Source organism: Schistocerca piceifrons, chromosome 5, assembly GCF_021461385.2.
Source record: "Schistocerca piceifrons isolate TAMUIC-IGC-003096 chromosome 5, iqSchPice1.1, whole genome shotgun sequence".
Classification (NCBI taxonomy): domain Eukaryota; kingdom Metazoa; phylum Arthropoda; class Insecta; order Orthoptera; family Acrididae; genus Schistocerca; species Schistocerca piceifrons.
Window position 1 is genome coordinate 107,519,671 of NC_060142.1, and position 27,131 is coordinate 107,546,801.

General features: G+C 39.2%; 1 protein-coding gene across 5 annotated transcripts in view; it reads right to left on the reverse strand.

Moving 5' to 3' along the window:
* The window catches only part of LOC124798436 (nuclear factor of activated T-cells 5-like), a 393,026-nt gene that overhangs the window by 41,886 nt on the left and 324,009 nt on the right, over positions 1-27,131 (reverse strand). For 4 of the 5 annotated variants that reach the window (XM_047261846.1, XM_047261845.1, XM_047261849.1 and 1 more), the window contains exons 3-8: positions 26,246-26,379; positions 25,970-26,106; positions 17,908-18,205; positions 12,654-12,844; positions 12,367-12,548; positions 12,101-12,285 (exon numbers count right to left, since the gene is read on the reverse strand). In XM_047261846.1, the coding sequence (XP_047117802.1) occupies positions 12,101-12,285; positions 12,367-12,548; positions 12,654-12,844; positions 17,908-18,205; positions 25,970-26,106; positions 26,246-26,379 (1,127 nt within the window). The remainder of the gene's footprint in view (positions 1-12,100; positions 12,286-12,366; positions 12,549-12,653; positions 12,845-17,907; positions 18,206-25,969; positions 26,107-26,245; positions 26,380-27,131) is intronic. The other variant, XM_047261847.1, reaches the window with a different exon arrangement.

Consider the following 27,131-nt stretch of genomic DNA (forward strand, 5'->3'; position numbering starts at 1 on the left):
ATAAAAGTAATAGTGTAGAACAAAAGCAAACTGGTGCTTTTCAGTTATTATAATGTTGTTCTACCAAGAACCGACGGAAGATTCTGTTAACAATCAGTAATAACTTTGACATGTAAACAATATTTGTATTTCAAAACTCAAGAAAGTGAATGAGTACTGCTTTCAATTAATTTTACAGAACAGTACCCAAGACTACACTCTATAACAATATAAGTTTCAGTTATACTGTTTGAAGGACACATTCATAAGCCATGAGCACCCCTGTTACTGTTTATAATCAGAGAAGTGAGAGCTCTGACTATGGTAATTTTTTCAGTGCAAACTATTGCAAAGGTAAGCTTTCATGAACACTGTTGCACAGAGCTTCTTAATAATTGTGTATATAAAAGGCACTTTATCAAAGAGAAATTTCTGTGTAACAAGTGAAACAGGCTGCCAGGTAGCAATAATCTCCCCCCCCCCCCCCTCTTTCTAAATCCTTCAACAAGGAAGCCATAAAACAGTTAACTACCAACACTGTTTTCTGAAAGAAGTAGGAAGCTTAGAGTTTAACATCCCACTAACAACAAGGTCATTAGACACCAAGCACATGCCTGACTTGCAGAAGTATGGAGAAGGCCTCAAAAAAAAAAAAAAAAAAAAAAAACCACACACACACACACACACACACACAAATCTGTGTGATCGGATTGAGAGCTGAAATGCTATCCTCCTGATACAAGTCTTACTGCTGTCGCCACCTCCCTCAGACCATTTCCCGAAACCAATTGACCTCCACAAATTACTGAAACCCAGGACTGTTACAAACGTCTGCACCATTTTAAAACCTGCTTTTACTGTGTGAACAAAGAACAGGACCCCAGATGCCAAGGGCTTCAATTGAAGCCAAGCAGCCCAGTCCAGACTGTAAACTATACAGGACACAAATGGTATAAGATACCAACAATGATCACTGTACAATAAAATATACGACACCTGCGAACAGACAGTAAAACACATGGCATGGCTTTTTTAAAAGCCCTGATGAAATTTAACAAACTATGGAGGCATAAAAATGTTTCTGATAAAATGGAAAGATGTAAGAAGTTTAATGGGCAGTAACATATTTCATAATGGGAAGAATAACATATTATTTCTGACGAATGTCACAAAAATGGAAGAAATTTCTACCCTAGAAGGTAGAGAATGTACAGAATAGGGAAACCAAAAAAATGAAAGGGGTTGCACATACAAGAAATGGGCATATTGTCTACTTGGTGCCACTTATCACTGATCTGTGGATCCTACTTTCACCCAGTCACACAAGATGCCAACCTTCACGTTTGCCTACTGTGGTCCTCATTGGCATTTCAAGACTCCAAGCAACCAGTGACCCAACCAAAAATATTTACAATCTTAGCAAGATAGACAATGCAACCTCCCTCACCATCTGGATGGCCAACCACCCTTGGATCAGCAGAAATCTGGTTTTTCACTGGTATTGCATCTCAGTTGCTTTATGAACATTTGTAATGCATTAATGCAACTGCATCCAAAGGCATGCACAATTTTTTTATTAGATGTTTCATAATGTTCAGTGCCTTGAGGGACATTGTCTTTACACCCTTAGGTGTGGTTACCAAGGCTGCCTTTTTTTTCCCCTCTCTCCCCCAAACAGGCCTTATGATTGGTTAGATGTACAGCCCATCTCTCCTGTGCCACACTCTTATGTGCCATTTTTAATTTCAGAGCAACACTTATTCAATTATTTGCTGGATATATTCCGATCTCTGTCTCCCCCTAAAGTTTTTGTCCCCACGAGTCATTCAAGGTGTCCCCCCCCCCCCCCCCCCGACATCTTAACACATGTCCAATCATACTGTCTGTTCTTCTAATCAGTTTTTTCAAGATATCCCTTTCTCACCAATTCTGCACAGAATGTCCTCATGTACTATCACGTCTTTTAATTTTCAGATTTATTCTGTAACATCACATCTAGGAACATTCTGATTCTCTCTCTTCCAGTTCTCCTACAGTCCATGATTCACTCCAACAAAATACTTAACGAAAATCTTCCATCCACACCAAGTGACTAATATGAGTCATGCCATTAGTCAGTTTTCTTGTTTCATGGAGAATACAAATTAATAATGTATGTAGTTCCCTATTGGTCACATTGGTGTCTGAAGTTCCATGCTGCTTTTCGCGGAGGATGCTGTAGAATACAGAGAAGTTGCAGCATTAGAAAATTGTAGCGAAATGCAGGAAGATCTGCAGCGGATAGGCACTTGGTGCAGGGAGTGGCAACTGACCCTCAGCATATCTGGGAGTAAGCGTGCAGAACGATTTGAAGTGGAATGATCATATAAAATTTAATTGTTGATAAGCGGATGCCAGGTTGAGATTCATTGGGAGAGTCCTTAGAAAATGTAGTCCGTCAACAAAGGAGGTGGCTTACAAAACACTTGTTAGACCTATACTTGAGTATTGCTCATCAGTGTGGGGTCCGTACCAGATCGGGTTGACGGAGGAGATAGAAAAGATCCAAAGAAGAGGGGCGCGTTTCGTCACAGGGTTATTTGGTAAGCGTGATAGCATTATGGAAATGTTTAGCAAACTCAAGTGGCAGACTCTGCAAGAGAGGCGCTCTGCATCGCGGTGTAGCTTGCTGTCCAGGTTTCGAGAGAGTGCGTTTCTGGATGAGGTATTAAATATATTGCTTCCCTCTACTTATACCTCCCGAGGAGATCACGAATGTAAAATTAGAGAGATTCGAGTGTGCAAGGAGGCTTTCCGGCAGTCGTTCTTCCCGTGAACCATATGCGACTGGAACAGGAAAGGGAGGTAATGACAGTGGCACGTAAAGTGCCCTCCGCCACACACCTTTGGGTGCCTTCCGGAGTATAAATGTAGATGTAGATTTCCTTATAGTAAACCATTACCAGCTCTCTAAATCTGATCGAGGTTGGCTTACCTCCGATAAAAATTAAGTTGGTTGCTTGACCATTTTTAAATATTTTTTTTATATGTGATTACCCTATAATTGAGAAGTTCAAAAAAGTTATAAAAATTTTATCTTGCACCATTACTGAATGATGGCCATTTTTATTTGTAATGCAAGATAGTTTTTCAATATGGAGACATTAGCATTAATTTGAATATCTTTGCACTGGGTGAAGTTACAACATTGCAGTTGGCATGATTGTTTTTAGAAAAGTTGTTTACTACCTAAAATACCCTAAATTCAAACATAATCAGTCAAAATGATTACCAAAGTTTGGTACTGAACATTTAGAAAATCCAGTTTTTGGACCCAATAATAACATCCAAGGAGTGATTTATCAGAGTGTACTTTTTTCCTGCAGTTAGATATCAAACTACTAGCCTTGTACAGAACAAGAATGCTGACAAACGATTCCTTACTTTTTTATAAATTTTTGAAATTTGAAAATCTTTTATTTTTTCTCAAGTTTGGGGATAGTTACACTGGTGGGACTGAATATAAAAATCTGATTTTTGCACGTTTTGCACGCCTATATGATAGCAAAATACTGTAAAACTTTCAACATTGATATTCAACTGTGAACAAAGACATGAATTTTTGAAAATGAGAAAATATTTCAAATTGTACAACACTTGATCTTATGGCTGTTGCCTAGTTCATGTGTGATAGTGGTTAGATGTACTCAATTATTATTGAAATTAAGGTGCTGAATTGTACGCAAAAACTCAAAAAATTACTGAACTAAACATTTATATTATCTTGACAATTTCAAAAATAAATATTTTAAATCTACATACTTTCAAGTTGCAGTGCTTCCTACTCCTAGCAGTGATTATTAAGAACTCTTATATCCTCAGACAGCTTTTGTGATATAGAATATGACCTCCCAGTTGCTGTGGTAAGTTTAGCTTCCTTAATACATTTTTCCTTTGGTATCCAAACTCAATCATCAGTAAACTTCTTGAATGATGTTCTTGGGCCAGAAAGGTGGTAAAAATGCAAAAAAACATCATTGTTTTCCAAACTTACTCTTTCAACCTGTGCAAGCCATCATTGTCCACCATACACACATGCCACTACATCATTTAATGTTAAAGACAGAGACGTAATTTTACTGACACAATGATCCTCAGAAATTTCAATTTCTGATAGTGTTGAACTAAGTTTTCTGCAATGCCAAGGAATTTGTGGAATTGAAGTGTTCTTTTTATTGCAATACAGTTTTCAAGTCTGGTCTGAACTGTAGTTTTGATATGAAGAACTACCTCTTCTTTAACATATGTTTTTCAGTGGGGTCTGCCTTTAGTAAACATTATTTTGTTTTTGTCCCAGACATGTTTCACAGCAGTTGCTGCATCATCAGTGTTTTTTTTATTGTTATGGGTGTTAAACATAAGGAATGTTCTTTACTGTTTAAATACATACAAATATTAGTTTCTAAATCGTAATCACAGGTTTTTGAGGAGCACATAAAATTGTGTATTCATACCTTTTTATCACATAGTGTGGTTTTCCTGCTGTATTACATTTTTACAGTGTCTGTTTTTCTTTACAGTTTGTCATCTGCAACTATATACAACTTAATGTAGGCAAAACATTAACGCAAAATTACAATTTCTAAACTGTTGTGGCTATGCCTGAGATTACTAATTTATGTGAAAGGCTGTGTGTGTGTGTGTGTGTATGTGTGTGTGTGTGTGTGTGTGTGTGTGTGTGTGTCTGTCTATTTACATTATGTTTCACTTATGGTTTCTTTGTTCATCATTTTCTTCTTTGCCAAGTTCAGTGTTTTGAGTTGTCACTGTCACTGCCTATCTGCTGTGATAACAAGATGGCGGACAGTGGAACAGTAGGTGGTGTGAAAACAAGATGCCAGACAGTGAAACAGTTGATGCCATTGACAGTTGCTCTGAATTTCTCATATATATATATATATATATATATATATATATATATATATATATATATATATATAAAATAGAGGGAAACATTCCACGTGGGAAAAATATATCTAAAAAGAAAGATGATGAAACTTACCAAACAAAAGCGCTGGCAGGTCGATAGACACACAAACAAACACAAACATACACACAAAATTCTAGCTTTCGCAACCAATGGTTGCCTCGTCAGGAAAGAGGGAAGGAGAAGGAAAGACAAAAGGATATGGGTTTTAAGGGAGAGGGTAAGGAGTCATTCCAATCCCGGGAGCGGAAAGACTTACCTTAGGGGGAAAAAAGGACAGGTATACACTCGCACACACACACATATCCATCCACACATACACAGACACAAGCAGACATTTGTAAAGGCAAAGAGTTTGGGCAGAGATGTCAGTCGGGGCGGATGTACAGAGGCAAAGATGAAGTTGAAAGACAGGTGAGGTATGAGCGGCGGCAAATTGAAATTAGAAATTAGCGGAGATTGAGGCCTGGCGGATAGCGAGAAGAAAGGATATGCTGAAGGGCAAGTTCCCATCTCCGGAGTTCTGACAGGTTGGTGTTAGTGGGAAGTATCCAGATAACCCGGACAGTGTAACACTGTGCCAAGATGTGCTGGCCGTGCACCAAGGCATGTTTAGCCACAGGGTGATCCTCATTACCAACAAACACTGTCTGCCTGTGTCCATTCATGCGAATGGACAGTTTGTTGCTGGTCATTCCCACATAGAACGCTTCACAGTGTAGGCAGGTCAGTTGGTAAATCACGTGATTTACCAACTGACCTGCCTACACTGTGAAGCGTTCTATGTGGGAATGACCAGCAACAAACTGTCCATTCGCATGAATGGACACAGGCAGACAGTGTTTGTTGGTAATGAGGATCACCCTGTGGCTAAACATGCCTTGGTGCACGGCCAGCACATCTTGGCACAGTGTTACACTGTCCGGGTTATCTGGATACTTCCCACTAACACCAACCTGTCAGAACTCCGGAGATGGGAACTTGCCCTTCAGCATATCCTTTCTTCTCGCTATCCGCCAGGCCTCAATCTCCGCTAATTTCTAATTTCAATTTGCCGCCGCTCATACCTCACCTGTCTTTCAACTTCATCTTTGCCTCTGTACATCCGCCCCGACTGACATCTCTGCCCAAACTCTTTGCCTTTACAAATGTCTGCTTGTGTCTGTGTATGTGTGGATGGATATGTGTGTGTGTGTGCGCGCGAGTGTATACCTGTCCTTTTTTCCCCCTAAGGTAAGTCTTTCCGCTCCCGGGATTGGAATGACTCCTTACCCTCTCCCTTAAAACCCATATCCTTTTGTCTTTCCTTCTCCTTCCCTCTTTCCTGACGAGGCAACCATTGGTTGCGAAAGCTAGAATTTTGTGTGTATGTTTGTGTTTGTTTGTGTGTCTATCGACCTGCCAGCGCTTTTGTTTGGTAAGTTTCATCATCTTTCTTTTTATATATATATATATATATATATATATATATATATATATATATATATATATAAAAAAACAAAGATGAGGTGACTTACCGAACAAAAGCGCTGGCAGGTCGATAGACACACAAACAAACACAAACATACACACAAAATTCAAGCTTTCGCAACAAACTGTTGCCTCATCAGGAAAGAGGGAAGGAGAGGGGAAGACGAAAGGAAGTGGGTTTTAAGGGAGAGGGTAAGGAGTCATTCCAATCCCGGGAGCGGAAAGACTTACCTTAGGGGGAAAAAAGGACAGGTATACACTCGCACACACGCACATATCCATCCACACATACAGACACAAGCAGACATATTTAAATATGTCTGCTTGTGTCTGTATGTGTGGATGGATATGTGCGTGTGTGGGAGTGTATACCTGTCCTTTTTTCCCCCTAAGGTAAGTCTTTCCGCTCCCGGGATTGGAATGACTCCTTACCCTCTCCCTTAAAACCCACTTCCTTTTGTCTTCCCCTCTCCTTCCCTCTTTCCTGATGAGGCAACAGTTTGTTGCGAAAGCTTGAATTTTGTGTGTATGTTTGTGTTTGTTTGTGTGTCTATCGACCTGCCAGCGCTTTTGTTCGGTAAGTCACCTCATCTTTGTTTTTATATATAATTTTTCCCACGTGGAATGTTTCCTTCCATTATATATATATATATATATATATATATATATATATATATATATATATATATATATATATATATATATATATATATATATATATAAAAACAAAGATGATGCGACTTACCAAACGAAAGCGCTGGCAGGTCGATAGACACACAAACATACACACAAAATTCAAGCTTTCGCAACAAGCTGTTGCCTCATCAGGAAAGAGGGAAGGAGAGGGAAAGACGAAAGGATGTGGGTTTTAAGGGAGAGGGTAAGGAGTCATTCCAATCCCGGGAGCGGAAAGACTTACCTTAGGGGGAAAAAAAAGACAGGTATACACGCGCACTCCCACACACACACACACACACACACACACACACACACACACACACATCCATCCGCACATACACAGACACAAGCAGACATTTGTAAAGCTTTACAAATGTCTGCTTGTGTATGTGCGGATGGATATGTGTGTGTGTGTGTGTGTGTGTGTGTGTGTGTGTGTGTGTGTGTGTGTGTGCGCGCGAGTGTATATCCGTCCTTTTTTCCCCCTAAGGTAAGTCTTTCCGTTCCCGGGATTGGAATGACTCCTTACCCTCTCCCTTAAAACCCACATCCTTTCGTCTTTCCCTCTCCTTCCCTCTTTCCTGATGAAGCAACCGTTGGTTGTGAAAGCTTGAATTTTGTGTGTATGTTTGTGTTTGGTTGTGTGTCTATCGACCTGCCAGCACTTTTGTTTGGTAAGTCACAGCATCTTTGTTTATAGATATATTTTTCCCACGTGGAATGTTTGCCAGAGAGAGAGAGAGAGAGAGAGAGAGAGAGAGAGTGTAAGAAAAGGAGAGAGACAAAAGGAGCTTCAACATCAAGGTGATTACCTCTTCTTTCCCGATGAGAAAGAGGGTGATGCCTTTAATATTATCCTTGCAAAAGACATACATGTCCTCTATTGTAAGAATTTGGTCTGTGGTCATTCTTTGTAGGCTTGCTTCACTCACCTTCACATTCTATTGTACCACCTCCTCCATTGCATGCATTTTTACTATGGCAAGAGGCAAAAATGTGCCATTCGGCCTCCAACCCAAAACCTACTTTGTGGTTGCGAAGATTTGTAAAATTCTTTTTGTTCCTGTATTGACTACCACTTTCATCTGAAACAATATTATGTAAAGGATAGTTGCTACTCACCATATAGCGGAGATGCTGAGTCACAGATAGGCACAACAAAAAGACTGTCAAAAGCACAACTAACATGCACATGACCACAGTCTGTGGCAGTTAAAGCCAGTGTGACCAACTTCTTACATATTTTTGAAACACATGGACAACTGAAGTGTTGTGCTCCAAGTAGTTGCTTAGAATATAAATTGAATAACTGCAAACTTCACCTTTCTCGTTCTTGAAGTGCAGAACAAATGGATGCACAACTACCTGGTCACTGACCCAGTGTTACCCTTGTATTTTATCCTGAACCACAAATGTAAAGGTTTCTGCAAAATCAGCTAGGACTATGAATGCAGTTTCATAAAATTGCACGTTTTTGTCCTTCAAAACGTTGCTGTGGATTTTAGAAACATAGTGGTGACATAGGAGATTATCTAAGTTATCAATTAAAGATTCGATATAACCTTCCTGAGATTTAACCACCGTTATTTCAGCTCTGTCAGTTGTGACCCACCGTTTGAAGGTAAAATTGAGAGGCATTTTCTCTTCAGATTTGTTAAACAATTCAAGAGCAGTTTCTGTACCAAGAAATTTATCACACAAACTCATCATCCAGTCATAATTGTTAGTGCCACGAACTATTAAATCTAGTAACTCTTTGTAGTTAACATCATTGAGCTTTGCACCCACAGTTTGACATTCTGATGACATAAACAAACGCATATCGAGCGTGTTCCTGAGGAACTGGCGAAAGTACATCACTCAGGATGAATGTCACAAAATTTTGAGCTCCCAGTTTCCCATTCAGTATGAGCATTTTTGAAAGCTACATAAAGTTCGTTTAAATTTCATAGCACTACTCATTTCTAGTTTGTTATTTTAACTCCATTTATAACAACTCTTTTGCTATCTTTGCTACCCAAGTACATTCTACAGTTTATCATCATCTTCAAAAAAACTGCAGGATCTTTTCAATTGTTTCTTCACTTATATCTGCTCCTTTCTTCTTTTCTAGAACTGGTAGAATGCTTTGCTCTTTCATTGATTTGGTTAGTCTAACAAAACAATCAGAAATGTTTAATTTGTTAACTATTTTTTCTCTCAACTATGAGTCAGGGAGCAAACCTATAAATTTTAACTTTTTTCATTTTAACTGTAACTGAACACTTACTTTTTAATTTCTTGATTAACCTCAAATATTCAGTGTTGGGTGATTCTGGAGGTAGGTTTTTTCTTTCTTAGAAATACTATTGATAAAAAAAGAGTGATTCTGTGTCTTTTCTAATTTTGGCTGAAATTCGATGTTCCTTGCTTTCAATAGCTGCTTTTCTTTTTCCACTGCTCGGTTTTCTTATTTTCGAAGCAGTAAACACCTCTATATTAGAACAAGCAAAATCCGATTGGCTAATAACTTCCTCAGGAATATAAATGCCATTAACAAGGTTACACAATTCTGGTTCTGAATCCAGGATGAATATTCCTGAATAACAATTTCAGCACAAGGAATTTCCACAAATCACATTAAGTTTCACTCAAGAAGCTGTTTTACTCACAATTAACAAGGACAAATGTTAAAGTTTTATTTACCTCGAACCTTTAATAACTGGCCTTTTTTTTATGAAATTTGGGTGAATCAGAGCATTTTTTTTTTCCAAAAATATGACTGTACTTCAGAATACATTTCTCCTCATGATACTCACAAACAGATGACACAGAAGAACTGACTCATAATTTAAACAAAGTCATTAATATTTTTTTTAAGTTTCTTGAAACTGAACCATAAACCGTTTTGTGACACACTTCACTTACTATCTGCCCAATAGAGCACAATTCATCCATTTTCTTACTTTCCAATTAGTCTTACAAATTTACTTATTTTTAAATTTTAAAATTATTTTAGTTAGTTAGAAATAACACTCACAGCAAAAGCACGCAAAATATTCTACACTCTCAATGAAGTATGTAAATCCTATCTAACATAGGTTTCGGAAGAGACTGACTACAGCAATACCACACCCAGTAAGTGTCGTGGGGATACACAGTTCATGTACAGACTTGTCACTGACTACTGGGCTACTGTGCAGACTTGTATATCTGTCCGCTGAACTCCTTTACACACTTGTCTTGAGGACTAAACTCATGCACAAAACTGTAGCCTTCTCAACAATAGAGATATTTCACATGTTTATTACTTTTATCATTTCGAACTCTTAATGATGTGCTACTTAATTGAGAATAAACGTAGATGTAAAAGGGGCATTTTTTTAACATAGAACTAAAGCATAAGATCCAATTGTTTAATATTTTGTTATTAAAATAAATAATACTAACTACATACAGGGTGATAGTGCTAAATAAATATAAGTTACAAGCTATTACAATGAAACACTAAACCATATAAATAGACAACAACCATAAGATTGACTGTTGCATAATTTTAATTATTTCCTCACTTTCAAAAATTCATATCTTTTATCACAGTCAAATATAAGTGTACAAAATGTGCGAAAATCAAATTTGTATATTCAGTCCCACCAGAGAAAACTAGCCCCAAATTTAAGGCACGTAGTTTATGAATCTAACTAGAGGGAAAAAAGTACACACTGATAAATCACTCCTTGGTTGTTATTTTTGGGTGTAGAAAGTGGATTTTCTAAATTTTCAATAACAAACTTTGGTGGTCATGTTGACTGGTTACTTTTGAATTCAGGGTATTTTGGCTAGTAAACAATGTGTAGAGGAAACTTTTCTAAAGATAATCATGTCAACTGCAATGTTGTAACTTAACCAAGTGCAAAGATATTCAAATTAATTCTAATGTCTCCATATTGGAAACTGTCGTGCATTACAAATAAAAATGGTCATCTTTCAATAATGGTGCAAGATACTGTTTTGAATTTCTCAATTATAGGGTAAGCAGATATAAAAAAATAAAAAATTTAAAAATGGTCAAACAACTTCACTGAATCACTTCATATGGATTGAGCCTTCAGCATTTGACAACAATAATTAAAAGAGTTGATAGGACAGAGGATCGCCGTGTAATTAGTTTTCCAGCATGGGGCAAGCAAAGTATAACCACTACACAAAATGAGACTCTGAAAGAACAGCTACGAATATTTACCGTGTCTTACAACATGTGTTTCTGTAGGACAATGATAGCTGAAATGAGAAACCACTTCACACTAAATTGCCAAATACAAGAATTAAGGAAAAATGATTTGGTAATGTTAAGTGACGCATCATGATTGTATGAGAAGCCTCTCGTATTTCCTAGAACTCTTAAATACTGATAGGGGCGTGAAGAGGTAACGGATACAAAACTGCACAGAAAGAATGATAAGGATTGCTCCTACAGCCTGAACAGTGTCCTGTTTTGCCACTGATATGTAGGAGGAGGAGGAGGAGATTAGTGTTTAACGTCCTGTCGACAACGAAGTCATTAGAGACAGAGCACAAGCTCGGATTAGGGAAGGATGGGGAAGGAAATCGGCCGTGCCCTTTCGAAGGAACTATCCCGGCATTTGCCTGAAGTGATCTAGGGAAATCACGGAAAACCTAAATCAGGATGGCTGGACGCGGGATTGAACTGTCGTCCTCCCGAATGCGAGTCCGGTGTGCTAACCACTGCGCCACCTCGCTCGGTGATATGTAGGTCATGGAGATTTACAGTATTTAAAGAAACAGAAAGGAAAATTAAGTTCCGAAGTTGAACTGAGAATGCTAGTTGTATGCATTCTTGGACAATTGCATGATACTGAAAAATGTCACTGAAAGTGGCTAACTATCCTGACTCATTAAAACTATGTAACCATAAACTAAACCAGAACATTTGCCTCTAGTAGGCAAACAACTACATGTAAACAAGAGGTCCTCATGCATGCTCATTCTATACAATCTGCAATTTACCTGTTGAAGAAATTCCTTATCAGGTTGGACAGATTCTTCCCAGCACGGGTCTGTGTCACTGTGCTGGAATAAAACCCTGGAGTCTTTCAAAAAGTTCTTTCCAAGAATAAAAATTTCCATTCCACCTGTACACGGACATGATGATATTGACTTCTTGCAAATTTCAGGAACTCCAGGAGGTTGTGCTGAAAAAGATGTAAGTGTACTGTTAGCAATATCATTTTAACAGTTATATCATTATTCAGCTTCATTAAAGTATCACTTACTGCACACAATGGGCTGTGAAGCAGTCTGTAGAATTTCTGTAGAACCATCATCATGAGTAATAGTGGTCCTAAAAACCATACGGCATCGAGTAGATTTCTTCTTATTTCGTGTACCAGACTGTTCGGGAAATCTGTGCTCCACATCAACATTCCGTTCTTTCAAAATCCCAACACAGTCACAGCTGTAAGTCAAATTACTTATTAGACAAATTCCACACAGAAGTTCTCTAGTTTTACAGGTATTTAATAATAATTTATATACAAAATTGCAAATATAGAACACTTACGTTATAACCATGTCTTTAGTGGGATCAAAATCAACTTCAATAACAATTGTTCCATCAATTTTTTTCTCCACACACGGTGTAGAATTCTTCCCACTTACTCTGCACGCTTGATAAAACATATGTGGTGCAACACGGCCCATGTCAGTGCCAATGAAAACTTGCATTACTGCTGGTTTGTTGTACCCAACAAGCTACGACAAAAAATATGAGCAACTATATAGGACTTTTAACTAACCACAGTGACATTTTCTTCACATCAGTAAAAAGAAAATAATCAGAGTTATAAAAATTATATCCTACAATGTTAATGAAATTATTAGAATTAATTTATATTTTAACAATAATCTGTCTTACAATGTGACATTCATGATAAAATCAACCAGATGTCATTAATTCAACACAAAAATACCATCTTTATCTCTTTGGTAATAATGTTCTTGAAACAGTTTTTGCCACTGAGTCACTGCCATATTGTACTGTACATTTTGTGCCCACTATGACAAATTTTGAAAACGTCGTTGACATTTTTGTACTAATATAATTAACTTCAATTGTCATCATTCATTTCCATTTACACAATTTCTTTAGTGTTTCATTGTTGAATCATTGAGAGGTTTCCATAACAAAACAGTATGATGAACACCTTATTACCAGGAAAAAAAAGAGCTTTCATGTACATGAGAAGAAGCAGCTTTACAACATTGAACATAATCAAAAACTTCCAAAAACATCAAAAAGTTGGGAACCTACAGTCAACATTTGTTGCAGTAAACACTGTCAGCAGCATGCTGAGCTCCAACACCATCGAACAGTTAGTTGTGATAAGTGTCCCACCTTGAAATACGAGGGGGACCCAAAAGTAACCAGAATCGTAATGCTGCACATCGTGTACTTGCAGTAGCAGGTTGCGCCATCAGAGGGTTGTAGTAGGAGCTCTGCCAAGTCATTCTCCCACGCGGCATCACCCAACAGTGAGAAGTGTGGTTTCTTTAGCAGTTCTTTGAGCGTGCGTACAGTGCAGACATGACACGAGGAAATGGCTAGTTATGGCTAGTTCTTACGAACAACGTGCGGCAGTGAAGTTCTGTTTCTTGCTCGGAAAGAACGCTGCAGAAACTGTTGCGATAATTCAGACAGCCCACAAAGACCATGCTCTTAGTAAAATGCAAGTGTATGAATGGTTTTCCAGTTTAAAAAGGGAGAAATCGTGGTTGAAGATCAGCCCCGTTCCGGGCGACCTTCAACTGCTCGAAGCGAAGACAACGTCGACAAAATCCGTGATCTCATCAGTGAAGATCGACGCAGGACAATCGACCAACTCGAGAACTTGTCTGGGTTGTCCTGGAGCTCAATTCAGCGCATCTGGACAATCAATTTGGGGATGCAAAGAGTGGCAGCAAAATTCGTGCTGAAGCTTCTTACCGGAGATCAAAGGGATCGTCGCATTCAAGCCTGTCTTGAAATGAAGGACATGTTTAAAGATGATCCACATTTTTCAACAAAATCATTACAGGTGATGAGTCATGGTGCTATGGGTACGATCCAGAAAGTACATAACAGTTATCACAATGGAAGTCACCTGGCTCAACTCGACCAAAAATAGCTCGACAAGTGAAATCGAATGTGAAAACGATGTTGATCTGTTTTTTTTTTTTTTTTAAATCAAAGGGATCATACACTCTGTGTTTGTCCCTGAAAACCAGTCAGTAAACCAACAATTCTATTTGGAGGTTATGAAACGGCTTCGCAGAAGTTTGTCGCGAAAACGTCCGGCTTTGTGGGATTCTGGCATGTGGTTCCTGCATGACGACAATGCTACCACGCACACGGCTCTCAGCGTTCATCAGTTTTTGGCCTCAACGAAGATGACAACCTTGACCCACATGTCCTATTCGCCGAATTTAGCACCCTCGGACTTCTTCCTTTTCCCAAGGATGAAAAGAGACCTGAGAAGGAAGTGTTTTGCGGATGTGGAAGACGTAAAACGCAATGTCATGAAAGTGCTAGCAGGTATCAAAGAGGACGAATTTAAAAGGTTCTTCGAACACTGGAATGAATGTTTGGACAAGTGTATTAATGCTAATGGAGAATACTTTGAAGGAGATTAAGGTTGTATTTGAAAACAATGAAGTATATGCTTTCTAGTAAAAAATTCCGGTTATTTTTGGGTCCCCCCTCGTACAGGCAGTGGTGACAGACTGATAGGTAGAGTCTCCCAAAGTCCACATTAGGTTGGGAGATGATGGTTTTCTTGTGAGACGGTGAAGCCAAGAAACAATATAAAGGATGTGGTGACAAACTGATTTTACTAATAATAACTAAACTGGCAGGTAAATCAATATAAAGGATGTGGTGACAAACTGATTTTACTAATAATAACTAAACTGGCAGGTAAATTCATAAGAGACATTTTTCCTTTCTTTTTTGCATATCAGATACTCCTAACATATGCCAGTATAGCAGCACTCCACTCTGACATAGCTGGTTTGAAGTTTCATGATTAGAGAGACTTTTCATTGTTACTACTTTGCAAGGCAGGCGACATGTGATGCTGGTGGTATAAGTGGTTGCAGTGGTGTTTTAAAGTTCCTAACCATCAGGCTTTGTGCCAATTTCCAGCGTTAAATTTCAAATCTGTCCGAGTGTCTCATGGAGTAAGGACATGTGGCAATGTTGCTGGCGATATGTTTGACACATGAGGACGTTAAGCTCAGCAATCTGCTTGGTGCTATTTCAGAGGCATAGTCAATGGCAATGTGCTGACACTAGCACCACATACGGCTGGTGCCTGATGACGAGGCACACACACCTTACAGTACTGCCCTGCAGGTTGCCATCAAGCCAGACACCTGAAGCTGATGCTGCTCGACTTCACTGCACCGGCTGCTGCAGTAAAGAGGGTGCCATGATCACCGGACACAGCCAGCACTATTTCACATCCATGAGACCATGCAACACCAGCCACATCCTGGCATCCACATGCTGGGCGGCCTTTGTAGGACCACCACCTGCAGCTCTTCAGCAGTCGATTCAGATTCTGAGTAAACAACAAGTCTGTGATGCAGTGCTACTGGAGAAAGAACATCAGTGCACCACTAATTGTGACTGAGTGATTCTGACCTTGCAGAGTAATCTATGGTGACAGGCTGTGCACTTTCTCTCACACCTTTGTAGAACTGTTTTCAATAAGTGACAATTACTTTTATTAGATTGGGAGAATCTCTCATGTTCTTTCATAGAGAATCAGTAGTCTGTTGTTAGTGTCTTCTATTGCTCTCGTGTAGAAATAACGACATTGCACACAAAAATTTGAAAACAGTCATTTCGTTAGAAGATGTGATCATTATGTGTGGTCTATTTGAAATTGTCCCATGGGGTTACTGGGTGATGTCCACATCACCTGACATTCTGGTAGACAGACACTTAAATGCAGTTGACTTCAATGGAGTCTCGCAAGTCCCAGTCTTCAATCCTGCTGGAGCTCTTACATGCCGAAAGTCTTGCTTATATTATGTATGTATTGTAATTCTCTCCCCATCTGGACATGAAAGATAACCACATAGATAACTGGGTGTAGCTTTGGGACCTTGCCTATTATGTGTTCTAATTCTTCCCAAGATGAAATAAGCAACAATTAAGTAACATTTTTTAAAAACCAAATATTCAGCAAAGAGATTTCCCTCTCTGAGTGACAGACTTTCTAATGATGACATGTTGTTACAGAAGTTCAATTAGGTAAAGCAGCAATCCATCCAAATTAATCCAAATTTTAAGAAACAGTAAATAAAAATATATGGATAATTTTAAGCTTCAGTTTGAGTCCCATTTTGTTAACATTCTACCCATGATTACCTACAAATGTGCCCAACAAGAACAGAATAAATGTAAAGAGCATATCATAAGCCATTATCTAGTTGAGCATATCATAAGCCATTATCTGGTTGCTCCATGGCGCTACAAAATCAACTAAGGAAATGAAACAAAATAAAAGTCAAGATTCTCCCTGCAATAAATCTCTACTTTCAAGAATTTGTTTATTGCACATAGTGCACTTCATTCATAAGAAAAGAAATAAGTATTTCCTACAAAACTGAATTCTATACTTTCAAGAGTAAATAATTAAGAAGAGCACCTTCAGAAATTCATTTGGCAGAAAGGGGTGCAAGACTCTGAAAATAAGAAACAACACCACTGAGTAAAGCTCCTATGGTGAAGCAAGATGCTTAGAACAGAACTTCGGGAACGGGGAAGGATGTATCAGATTGCAATATGTATTGTGGCAAGTTTGTATCTACATGTATAACCTCAAGCCATATGATGATATGTGGCAGAGGGTAATTCTAGAAACACTATCTGATCCCTCCTCTTCTATGTTCCAGTTGCGAATTGCACATGGGAAGAATGACTGGATAAATTTCCATATTAGCTCTAATTTCCTGAATTTCCTCGTGATTATTTCCCCAGTGTAAGTGGGAGGAAGTAATATGCTGTTTCACTGTTCCTGGGACATACTCTTTCGGAATTTTAATAGTAAACCTCTCAGTGATGTGGAACACATTTGTCGTAGCATCTGACACTGGGGTTTGTTGAGCAGCTCTGTAGTGTTCTCATGTTGACTAAACAATCCCGTGACGGAAAGTGCCACACTTTGTCGGATCTTTTCTATCTCTTCTATTAATTCGACATGGTGAAGCTCCCAGACTGATCAGCAATACTCAAAGGGTCTCAACCTGGCATCTGTTATTCCTACTATTTGTTTTATGTGGTCATTCCACTTAAGGTTGCCCTGGATGGTCACTCCTGGGCATTTTACAGTAGTTACAGTTTCCACCAATTTGTCACGAATAATTTTCAGTGTAACTGCGGAGTAGTGGATCTCTTCTCCTACATGTGCACTATATGTTACGTGTATTTATGTTCAGGGTTGACTGCCAGTTCCTGCACATTTCATCAGTCCTCTGCAGGTCTTTCAGCAGTTCACCACAGTCCCCTGACATCGCTACCACCTAACAGACAACCATATCATCAGCAAGCAAACATCCTTGTGCACCTTCCGATGTTATCCACAGAATGAGAATTAATGACAATATGCATTCACAGCTAAGCATTCATTCATAGCTGAGCATTCATACAGAGTATTAGTACAGTATGAAAATAGATACCAAATGCACCAACACAGTAAACTTATCATTCACTCATATTCATATGTAATTACAACCAAGAGTAAAAATGAAACATCAAATTGCACACTAACTTTCACTATCGGGAAGCCGTTGCCACTTCGGTCTTTGACAGCACCGCGGCTGCCCTCCGTCTGGTAGCGAGCGCGGTGCTGCTGCTCAGGCTGGCACAATATCTGTAGGTGACTCCTGCCATCTCGGCTGATGTTCGACAGCTGAGTGGACAGTGAGACGGGACCCGTGTTGTGGCAGCCGGAAAGGGCCAGCGGCCTCGCTGGCGGTGGACCCTGCACAGTCCGTGGGATGCCACCGGTACTGTGGGAAACCGACGACACGCCTCTACCCACCTCTCCCGTAGCTGATGTAAGAAGGCTACACGAAAAACATAAGAGAAGCACATAAAAATCATTGTCATTCTCTCTCTCTCTCTCTCTCTCTCTCTCTCTCTCTCTCTCTCTCTCTCTCTCTCTCACACACACACACACACACACACACACACACACACACACACAATGTACACGTGATCACTATCACTGGCCACTTTCGCTAGACTGTAATTGTTACATTGAATGAAAGCACCAATCAGGAGTGAGAAGGGAGAGGGATAGCAGAGTTTGGTTTGGAGGGGAGGGGGGGGAAGAGAAGAGTTTGGTCTGGCAAAGCATGCAAGGACTACTGCAGAAGGTGGCAGGACAATACTCGGGCTGTGTCACGAGGCTGTGATGAAGGGAGGGGGAGTGCAGAAAAGGTGGTGAGCAGAGAGGTGGAAAAATAGGTGCATACGTCGGCAGAGAGTGAGCACAAAGAGGGCGATGGGATGTGAATTGGGAAGACATTATAGGACAGAGGAGGCAGAAAACGTTGAATTGAGGATGTGGGGACAGTAGGTTATCGTAGGATGAGGTCAGAATAATTTTGGGAGTGGATAATGTGTAGTAAGGATTACACCCATTTGCACAGTTCAGAAAAGCTGGTGGTGGCAGGGGGAAAGCAGATGGCCTGGGTTGTGAAGCAGCCACTAAAATCAAGCCTGTTACGTACAGCTGCATGTTGTGCCACAGGGGATGATCCACTTTGCTCCTGGTCACAGTTTGACAGTGGCCATTCAACCACTTAGACACTTGGTTGGTAGTCACAGTAATATAAAAAGTTAAGCAATTATTATATCAGAACTGGTATGTGACACGGCTGCTTTCACAGGAGACCCACACTCTGTCTGGTAGGGCAAGCCTGTGACAGGACTGGAATAGTAAGTGCTTGGTGGTTACATTAGACAGGTCTTGCACCTGGGTCTTCCACAGGGATATGATGGCTATGGCAAGGGGCTGGGACTGGGAGAGGCATAAGGATGGATTAAGATGATGTGGGGGTTGGGTGGACAATGGCACACAAGTTTAGGTGGCGTGGGAAAGACCTTCTGAAGAATGTCCCTCAATCCCCGGCATGATTATAGATAATCAAGACCATCACAAAGAACACGGTTTAGTTGTTCAAATCGAGGTGTCGATGGGAGCACTTCTTTGTAGCTGGTTCTTGGTAGTGGTGGAAGGACTGTGTGTGTGTGTGTGTGTGTGTGTGTGTGTGTGTGTGTGTGTGTGTGTGTGTGTGTGTGGCATGCGAAACCTGTTTGCAGACTAGGTCTTGGGCACAGTGTCTGTCTGCGAAGGCAGTTGCGATACCTTCAGTATACTGGGCAAAGGAATCCATGTCATTGCAGCTATGCCACCCTCATGTGGCCAGGCTATATGGGAGGAATTTTATGGTGTGGAAGGGATGGCAGCTGTTGAAATGCAAATACTTTTTGTGGTTGGTAGGTTCAAAGCAGAAAGAGGTGTGGATGGAGCCATAAGAGAAGCAGATGGGAGAGACTGTGTTGAGGCTGTGACTGAATGAGGACAGGGTTTCTTGGCCCTGAGTCCAGATCATGAAGATATCGATGGAGCTGGACCAGACCAAGGGTCTGGGGCTTTGGGAGGCTAGGGAGGTTTCCTCTAGATGCCCCATAAAAAGGTCGGCATAGAAGGGTATATACGGGTGCCCATGGCTTAGCTGTGGATTTGTTTGTATACCTTCCCTCCAAAGAAGAAGTAGTTGTGTGTTAGTATTAAGTTAGTAAGGTATATGTGGAATGAGGTAGTGGGTTTTGAGTCTGAAGGACATTGGGAGAGGTAGTGGGAGTTATCATTACAACACATTTTCCACTCCTGAAATTACCACAGCCTCAACCTGCAATAACCTACTGTCCCCACATCCTGCACTCAACAGTTTCTGCCCCTGTGTCCTACAACCTCCTCCAAATTTACGTCCCCTCACCATCATTGCGCTTGCTCTATGCCAACACACCCCTCTCTGCTTCCCTCCTTTTCTGCCGCCCCTCTCGACACTGCCCAAACCTTGTGCTACTGTCTTCTACTGAAGTCCCTGCAAACTCCATCAGACAGTGCTCTTGTCTCCATCCACCTGTACTCTGCTACCCTTCCCATTTCCCAGCCCCACTCCTGATTGCTAATTCTGTTCAACGAAACAGTTCCAGTCCTGCTAAACCGGCTGGGGATAGCTGTAGTGTGTGTTTGTGTGCGTGAGAGAGAGAGAGAGAGAGAGAGAGAGAGAGAGAGAGAGAGAGAGAGAGAGAATTGCGTGTGCTGGTGTGAATGTGTGTATAATTTTCTTTGGCTGAAAGCTTAGTGTGTAACAGTCTTTTCATTGTGCCTGTCTGCAATTCAAAATGTCACCTTTAAGGAGAGTATCAAAAAAATCACTTTCATAATTGTTGATATTCCAACATGTATTTTCCATTGTTTAGAAGTACAATTTTTCTAACATGTATGACTAGCGACTATGTAAACATATCTGCATGGAGGAAAAATTGTATCCCACTGTAACAGTCCAGTTACATGGTAATGGAAAGTTCTTGGAGAAATACGAACAATGGCATGAGTACTCTGAATGCCGAAGACCTCCTCAGATGGGTGCCACATCAGTTGAAGGAGCAGAAGATGTAGCTCTCATAAGTAGCACTGCAGAATTCACTTGGAAAAATTTCACTGCAGTGTGACAAACTAAATCACTCCCACTGAAAAAAATCTGTGCACATGCAAACATGTCTATACAGATGAACTGTGTTATTCTCCTTCACAACAGTAACCCATAAATTTATGCAATACACTGTTTTAAAGTTTTGATAATTTAAGTAAATTAAATCCAAATTAATTTTAAGATTTATTGTATTTGTGTGCCAAACAATGCCAATGTGCAGAAATATAAATCACTCCTACAGTACTGTCTGCATGAACTAATTTAAAGGCATAATCTAACATAGCTGGTTAACGAAAGAATGCTGCATTATGATATCACAGTCCACATAATGACTGGTGTGAAGAAGCATTAGCAGCTCTAGTAATATGAAATATCGGTATACCCTCCTTATTTCCTAAATACTCTGGCCTCTTTCCCCAAGCTGTACAGCCACTGCGGGCAGTAGGCACCTGACCCTCAAAGAGGAAATCTTAATGGTATGGTGGCATCAGGAAGTATGTGATAATGATTCAAATAACACATTTCATACATCTGTTAAAGGCTCATGGAAATTTTTAACTGGAAACACCACAGTGTAGATTCAGTCTCACCCCTTCCCTTCCCTAATTCTTCTGCCCCTTAATGTTTGACTCAAAAGTAAGTTTGCTCAGCAGCTCGCTCCCTCTGCTGAAATAACTTTCATTTTAGTTTTCTACATTTAACTGCATGCAACTAACACAATTCGCTCAAGATGAAGTACAAAGCCACAAATTCACAATGCATTAGTTTTGTCAACAGGTTGCCTGTAATCACAAAAATCAGTTAAAGTTTACTACGAACCACCCACGAGCTGCTCTCGTTCGCAGTATAGCGCAGATGTTGGTTGTGTGTTTGGTGACAGCCATCTGGAGGGTAACAGATAGAGCCAATGACAAGCTGTTAGCCAGAAGATATGAATTACTACCATTATTTCTTCCCTTACTGGTTTGGCCGCATACTGGTGTTTATGTTTCATGTAAAGATTCCTTATGGGTGTTTCTGTAGTTAATCTGTACAAGACTTTAATGACCTTCTTCAAACAGATATTGATGAAGACATCTGAACTACAGAATATTTGTAGTGGTGACACACTGATACTAATTAAATCATGCGAAATACGGAATTTTGCTTGTGATCACACACACACACACACACACACACACACACACACACACACACACACACACACACAATTTCCTTGCACTGTGTTAACAGCCCTTTCTTAACTTTCTGCTACTGTAGACTGCTGGAGTGTCTCTTATTGAAATGTATAGCAGTTTTATGGTGAAATATTATATTAATGATTCAGTCTGAAATAAGGAATCTGATGGCAGTGACTGACTGTTATCAATTACTTGCATTTCTGGATGGCTCTTTATTGGTTTTCCACTTCTGCTGAATCTCGGAGTTCCTATTGTCGATTATATAGAAGTTTGACACTTCTTGTCTTGAAGCAGTTACTACAGGATCTGTTTAAATTACGGAAACTTTTGTTTTGTGATAGTCTGATCTGAAGTAAATTGTACACAGTATTGAATTTTTGTCCCGGCGACATACGCAAATTACTTGTGTTGTGTGCATGGCCCTTTCTTCATTTTCTGGTACTGTAGCATGCTGACATTTCTACACATTTATTCATTTCTATTGATGGAGAACTATTATTAATGATTCATTCTGAAATGTGGAGTGTTGTGTTGGCGTGTCACCACTAGGAATTATTCATGTTTTAAGGTTTGGCACTTTTTATGCTGAAGGAATAATTACAGGATCTGTTTAAATTACAAAAGTATTTGCTTTGTGACAGTCCAGGTGGAAGTAATTTGTGTAAAATATGCAATTTTGGTATTGATGACAAACTCTCACAAATTATTCCGAATGAGCAGGAGGCTATTTCTTTATTTTCTGCTATTGTAGAACTCTGGGTTTCTATTATCACCTGTATCATAGCCTGACATCTAGGTTAGAACAGGAGGTGACAGTTTGATTGTGGCTGTGGTGACAGATTGATATATTGTGTAGCCCAAGGTCTACGTTAGGGTGGAAGATGCCGATTAGGTTGAGAGTTGATGAAGCCAATGATTATGAACACGACATGTATATTGAAGTGATGGTACATCCTGTAAAGCAGACCAGGTGTATGTGACTGAATTGTCTCTCAACCTGTTACAGTATCGGCTGTGACAGACAGGTAGTAATTGAAGTGCCGATAATAAAATTTTAATGTGCTGAATGAATTCTTCTGACTAGAGCTGATCCAAAAGGGGGTGACGCTGTGTCATGGGGTCACGTCCCACCAAACCAGAGAAAAATTTTACTGAAAATGTGTATATTTTTACAGATATTAACATTTACTTTTCCGAGCTAACTTTATCGGTGATAAGTCATCTTAGAAGGCAACCATAATACTATCTTGAGTATTCTTTCAAGTAGCAAATGAGTAATACTGAAACACGACTTCATCCTGAGTGCTCTTTTTTGAGCAGACAATTCTATTTCACTCCATTGTGTTTTGAGCTGTGGCCTGCAAACGACTTCATTACAGGGAGCTTGTCCCTATGAAAGACAAAGTAGATGATGTTAAGTCCTTGACTTATGGTCAGTGCTAGAAAATGTGCAAAGTGTGGCCAGATAACACACTTATTTCTTGGATGAAAGGTACAGACAGCGTGCAGTGGTGCTGCAAAAAGATTGATTATAGAGTGAGTTGCAGTATTCAGAAATTTATTTTTGTTTGGGAGAACAAGTTTTCTCAGAAAAGTTTCGCAGTTAACTTATCTATGGGTGAACTGCGTATAACTGAAAAGACAGTTGTAGACTGGAAAACCTGTTGCAGAAAGTGTGCATAGAAACTACCAAGTGCAATAAAACAATACGGCCCTCCTGGAAGTACAACAAACTCAAGACTGTTTTGGGTGATATAAATGTTTGAATGAAGCCTTACTCAAGCATTTCACTGAAAATCACAAAATGACATTTAAGAACCCCAAAACAGATGCATACATCAACATTACTGACGGCACCTGGTTGGCTATAAGAAGCCCGCTGAACAGAAGTAGACAGTGAACAACCTGTTTGTTTCAATAGATGTTGCGAAGGAGATGTAGTGAAAAGCAAGTTTTATTTATGCATTTCTTGAAATCTGCAGCATCAGTGTACATTCCTTAGTGTAAAGTCTTCCTTCGAATAACAATCTGGTGCTATTATCATTTTAATATTTTCTGGTACTGGTTAATTGTTTCTATATTACCACTAGTGAACCTAGCAATGCTTCCCGACTGCTAAATATGTATGGGAATTCTCTATACACCCTAATCTCCTTCCACCTCCTCCTCTCTCTGTCCATGTCGTCCCCCCCCCCCTCTCTCTCTCTCTCTCTCTCTCTCTCTCTCTCTTTCTCTCTGACCTTGCACCTTGTTTATTATTGCAAACAAAACTTGGACGAGGAAATGAAATCACTCAAAATCAATGCATAAATTGCTTGGGTTAATTAATATATGGGGTATAGGAGACAGCTCTCCAGTGTAGTAGCTTCAATGACAGTATCTCCCATAGCTTTAACCTATGAATCGGTACGACTGCAAAGTTTCAGACAGTTCGCATTCCACAGTAGTATTCTAATCATAAGTCAGTAAGGCATAAATAAAACATTCCTGTTTCTTCTTAAAATTGACTGTGACACCGAAACCAAAACAGCACAGTTGAATTACGAATTTTGTTTAAAAATTATATATATATATATATGTAAGAAACTATTTTTCTAATGATTTTAATGCCCTAATATCAAACTTGAAATTGATTGTGAAAAAGAAAAGAAAAACACACATTTTACAGCACAGCATTTTCTTCCTTGAAGTTGGTTTAAACAGAAAATCTGTGCACTGTTGTTAAAAAAATATATAGCCTATGCCCATCTAAACATTAGTAGAATATCTTGTAACAACTTGAAGTAAAATGGTTTAGAACTTTTCAAGATTTTTGTTTCCTTTTTATGTAAAATATATGTACTTATACATATTTTATGAGCATATCATGTAAAAAAGTAAGATATTTGGTCAAGAACTAGGAGATTTTTTACTAACAACATTTCCACTTTATGCATTACATGCATATTCATGTGCCACATACATTAAAAAAATAAGTAGACTATGTCCATCCGAACATTTATTACAGTATTGTGTAAAAATCTGAAGAACTCATTCACGAACTTTTTGAGCGTTCTGCCATGTTTCGCCTTTATATATATATATAAAAATACATAGCCTATGCCCAACCAAAAGAATATTAGAGTGTCAGTAAAAACTTAACTCAGTCAGACAAGAAATTCAAGGTTTTTGCTAATATCTTTTCCTCTTTTTGTATTAGATACATATTTACATAACTTATATATTAAAAGAACATGTAGCCTTTGTCTGACAGAGTATTTATTAGAGTATTGGGTAAAAGTTTGAAGTAAATTAGTAAAAAACTTTTCATGGTGATGTAAAGCTACAACTTGTCTTTATACAGTAGTATTAGACTTTCTTGGAGATGTCATTTGTCTACGCAACTAAAAAAAGGTAATTTGTTTTTATTCTACATACATTTCACTTCCTTCTATTTATGAAGCACCATCAGTGGTGTGTAATACATGACATTTCATAAATACTAAGAAGCGAAATGCATGTAGCATAAATACGAAGTCTAATTCGGTTCCATAGACAGACCACATCTGAAAGAATGTAATAATGATAACACTTGTGCTATTACATTTATTACATACTTTTGCGTATCTGCATTTTTCTGCAAAAAATTCAGTTTCATCGCACTAAGTTAAAAGTAGTTGTGTCAAAACGGAATACTTATTTCTCCTGCAACTGAGACTAAAACAACACTGTTATTGTTTATACAAATCAGCTGTTCTGCCATTCTAGCTTTCCCTGGTCACTAGTAGCAGGCATTCACAACTTACACTTCAGTTTAGGGACACTGACAGTCCTTTGTAAAATGTACCCCAAAAATCTAATTACAGTTACATACTCTAAAATTTCTATTTCTTCTAAACTATACAACAAAAGTGGACAAAGTACTGAGCATCTACTATACCTTCCAGGAATTTGCAGGTCCTTCCTCCCTCTGCTCATCGTTTCAGAAAAACCAAAATTGTCATTGGCATCATCTGACTCCAACTTTATATCCAATTTCTTGCGTTTTGTTTCAGGATGATCATTTGACCATAACACCTAAAAATAAGTATATCATAACAAAAAAACACACATATTTACCTGATAATTGGCATAAACCAAATTACAGAAAATCTCAACTTGTGAAGTAATGATTACATCGTCGGCATGAATATCAAAGAAATGCTGTGGTTATTACCTCCTGATCGACCACTTTCAATCCTGGTCTCGCAGCCAACTGGTAATCAAGGTGATGGTCAAAACCTAGTCCAGAATCATTAGAATTCTCACAAGGATCAGCACCAAAGCCACGAATGTCTCTTCCCCCTGCCACTGTAGCATGTTACAGAAACAAAGCTAACTTCAATAAAGGAAATATTGTACGTAAAACTATAATAGGCACATAAGACTAATAACACTCTAGTGGAAAGATATGTCATCACTCATATACCAGCTGTGACAGCAGATTACAAACAGTTTAATAAAGCCACTGTTAAGAAGTTGAAGTCTCAGATGAATGACGACTTATCCTTCCCTTTCTAAGCATAGTGTGTCATTTGTGTGTCCCACTGATGTACCAAACAAATATACAAGTCACATTTAAAGTACAGATGTAAGTTGAAAGATGAGCTCTTTATGCAGGCATAGTCTCACTTGCTCTGTACTAACTTTTGGGACCTCCATATTTAGCATACACAATTTTTTCTCTCTTATGTACACAAAGTAAGATGTCACAGAGAGAGGCTTCTAGACCAAATGGGATGCAAACGTTTCAGAGAACTGTACTTCATCTTGTATACATATGATCTCATTCTAAGAATCAGCACTTCTAGTGACCAATTCATTGATACTAACATTATGGACAGTAGCAAACAGTATATGGAGACCATAATGTATCAATTCACTTTGAAGCATGTTCGCTGTTTTTAAACTTGCTGATAGTTTAAAATTAAGCACTAGAGTGAGACCCAAACCAGAGCCCTTGCCTTTTACAGGCAGTGGTGCTCCCCCAGGAGTGCCAGTCTGTCAAGCAATGAGGAGTTTGGAAGATGGAAGAGTGCTTTTGGCAGAACTGAACTGTGAAG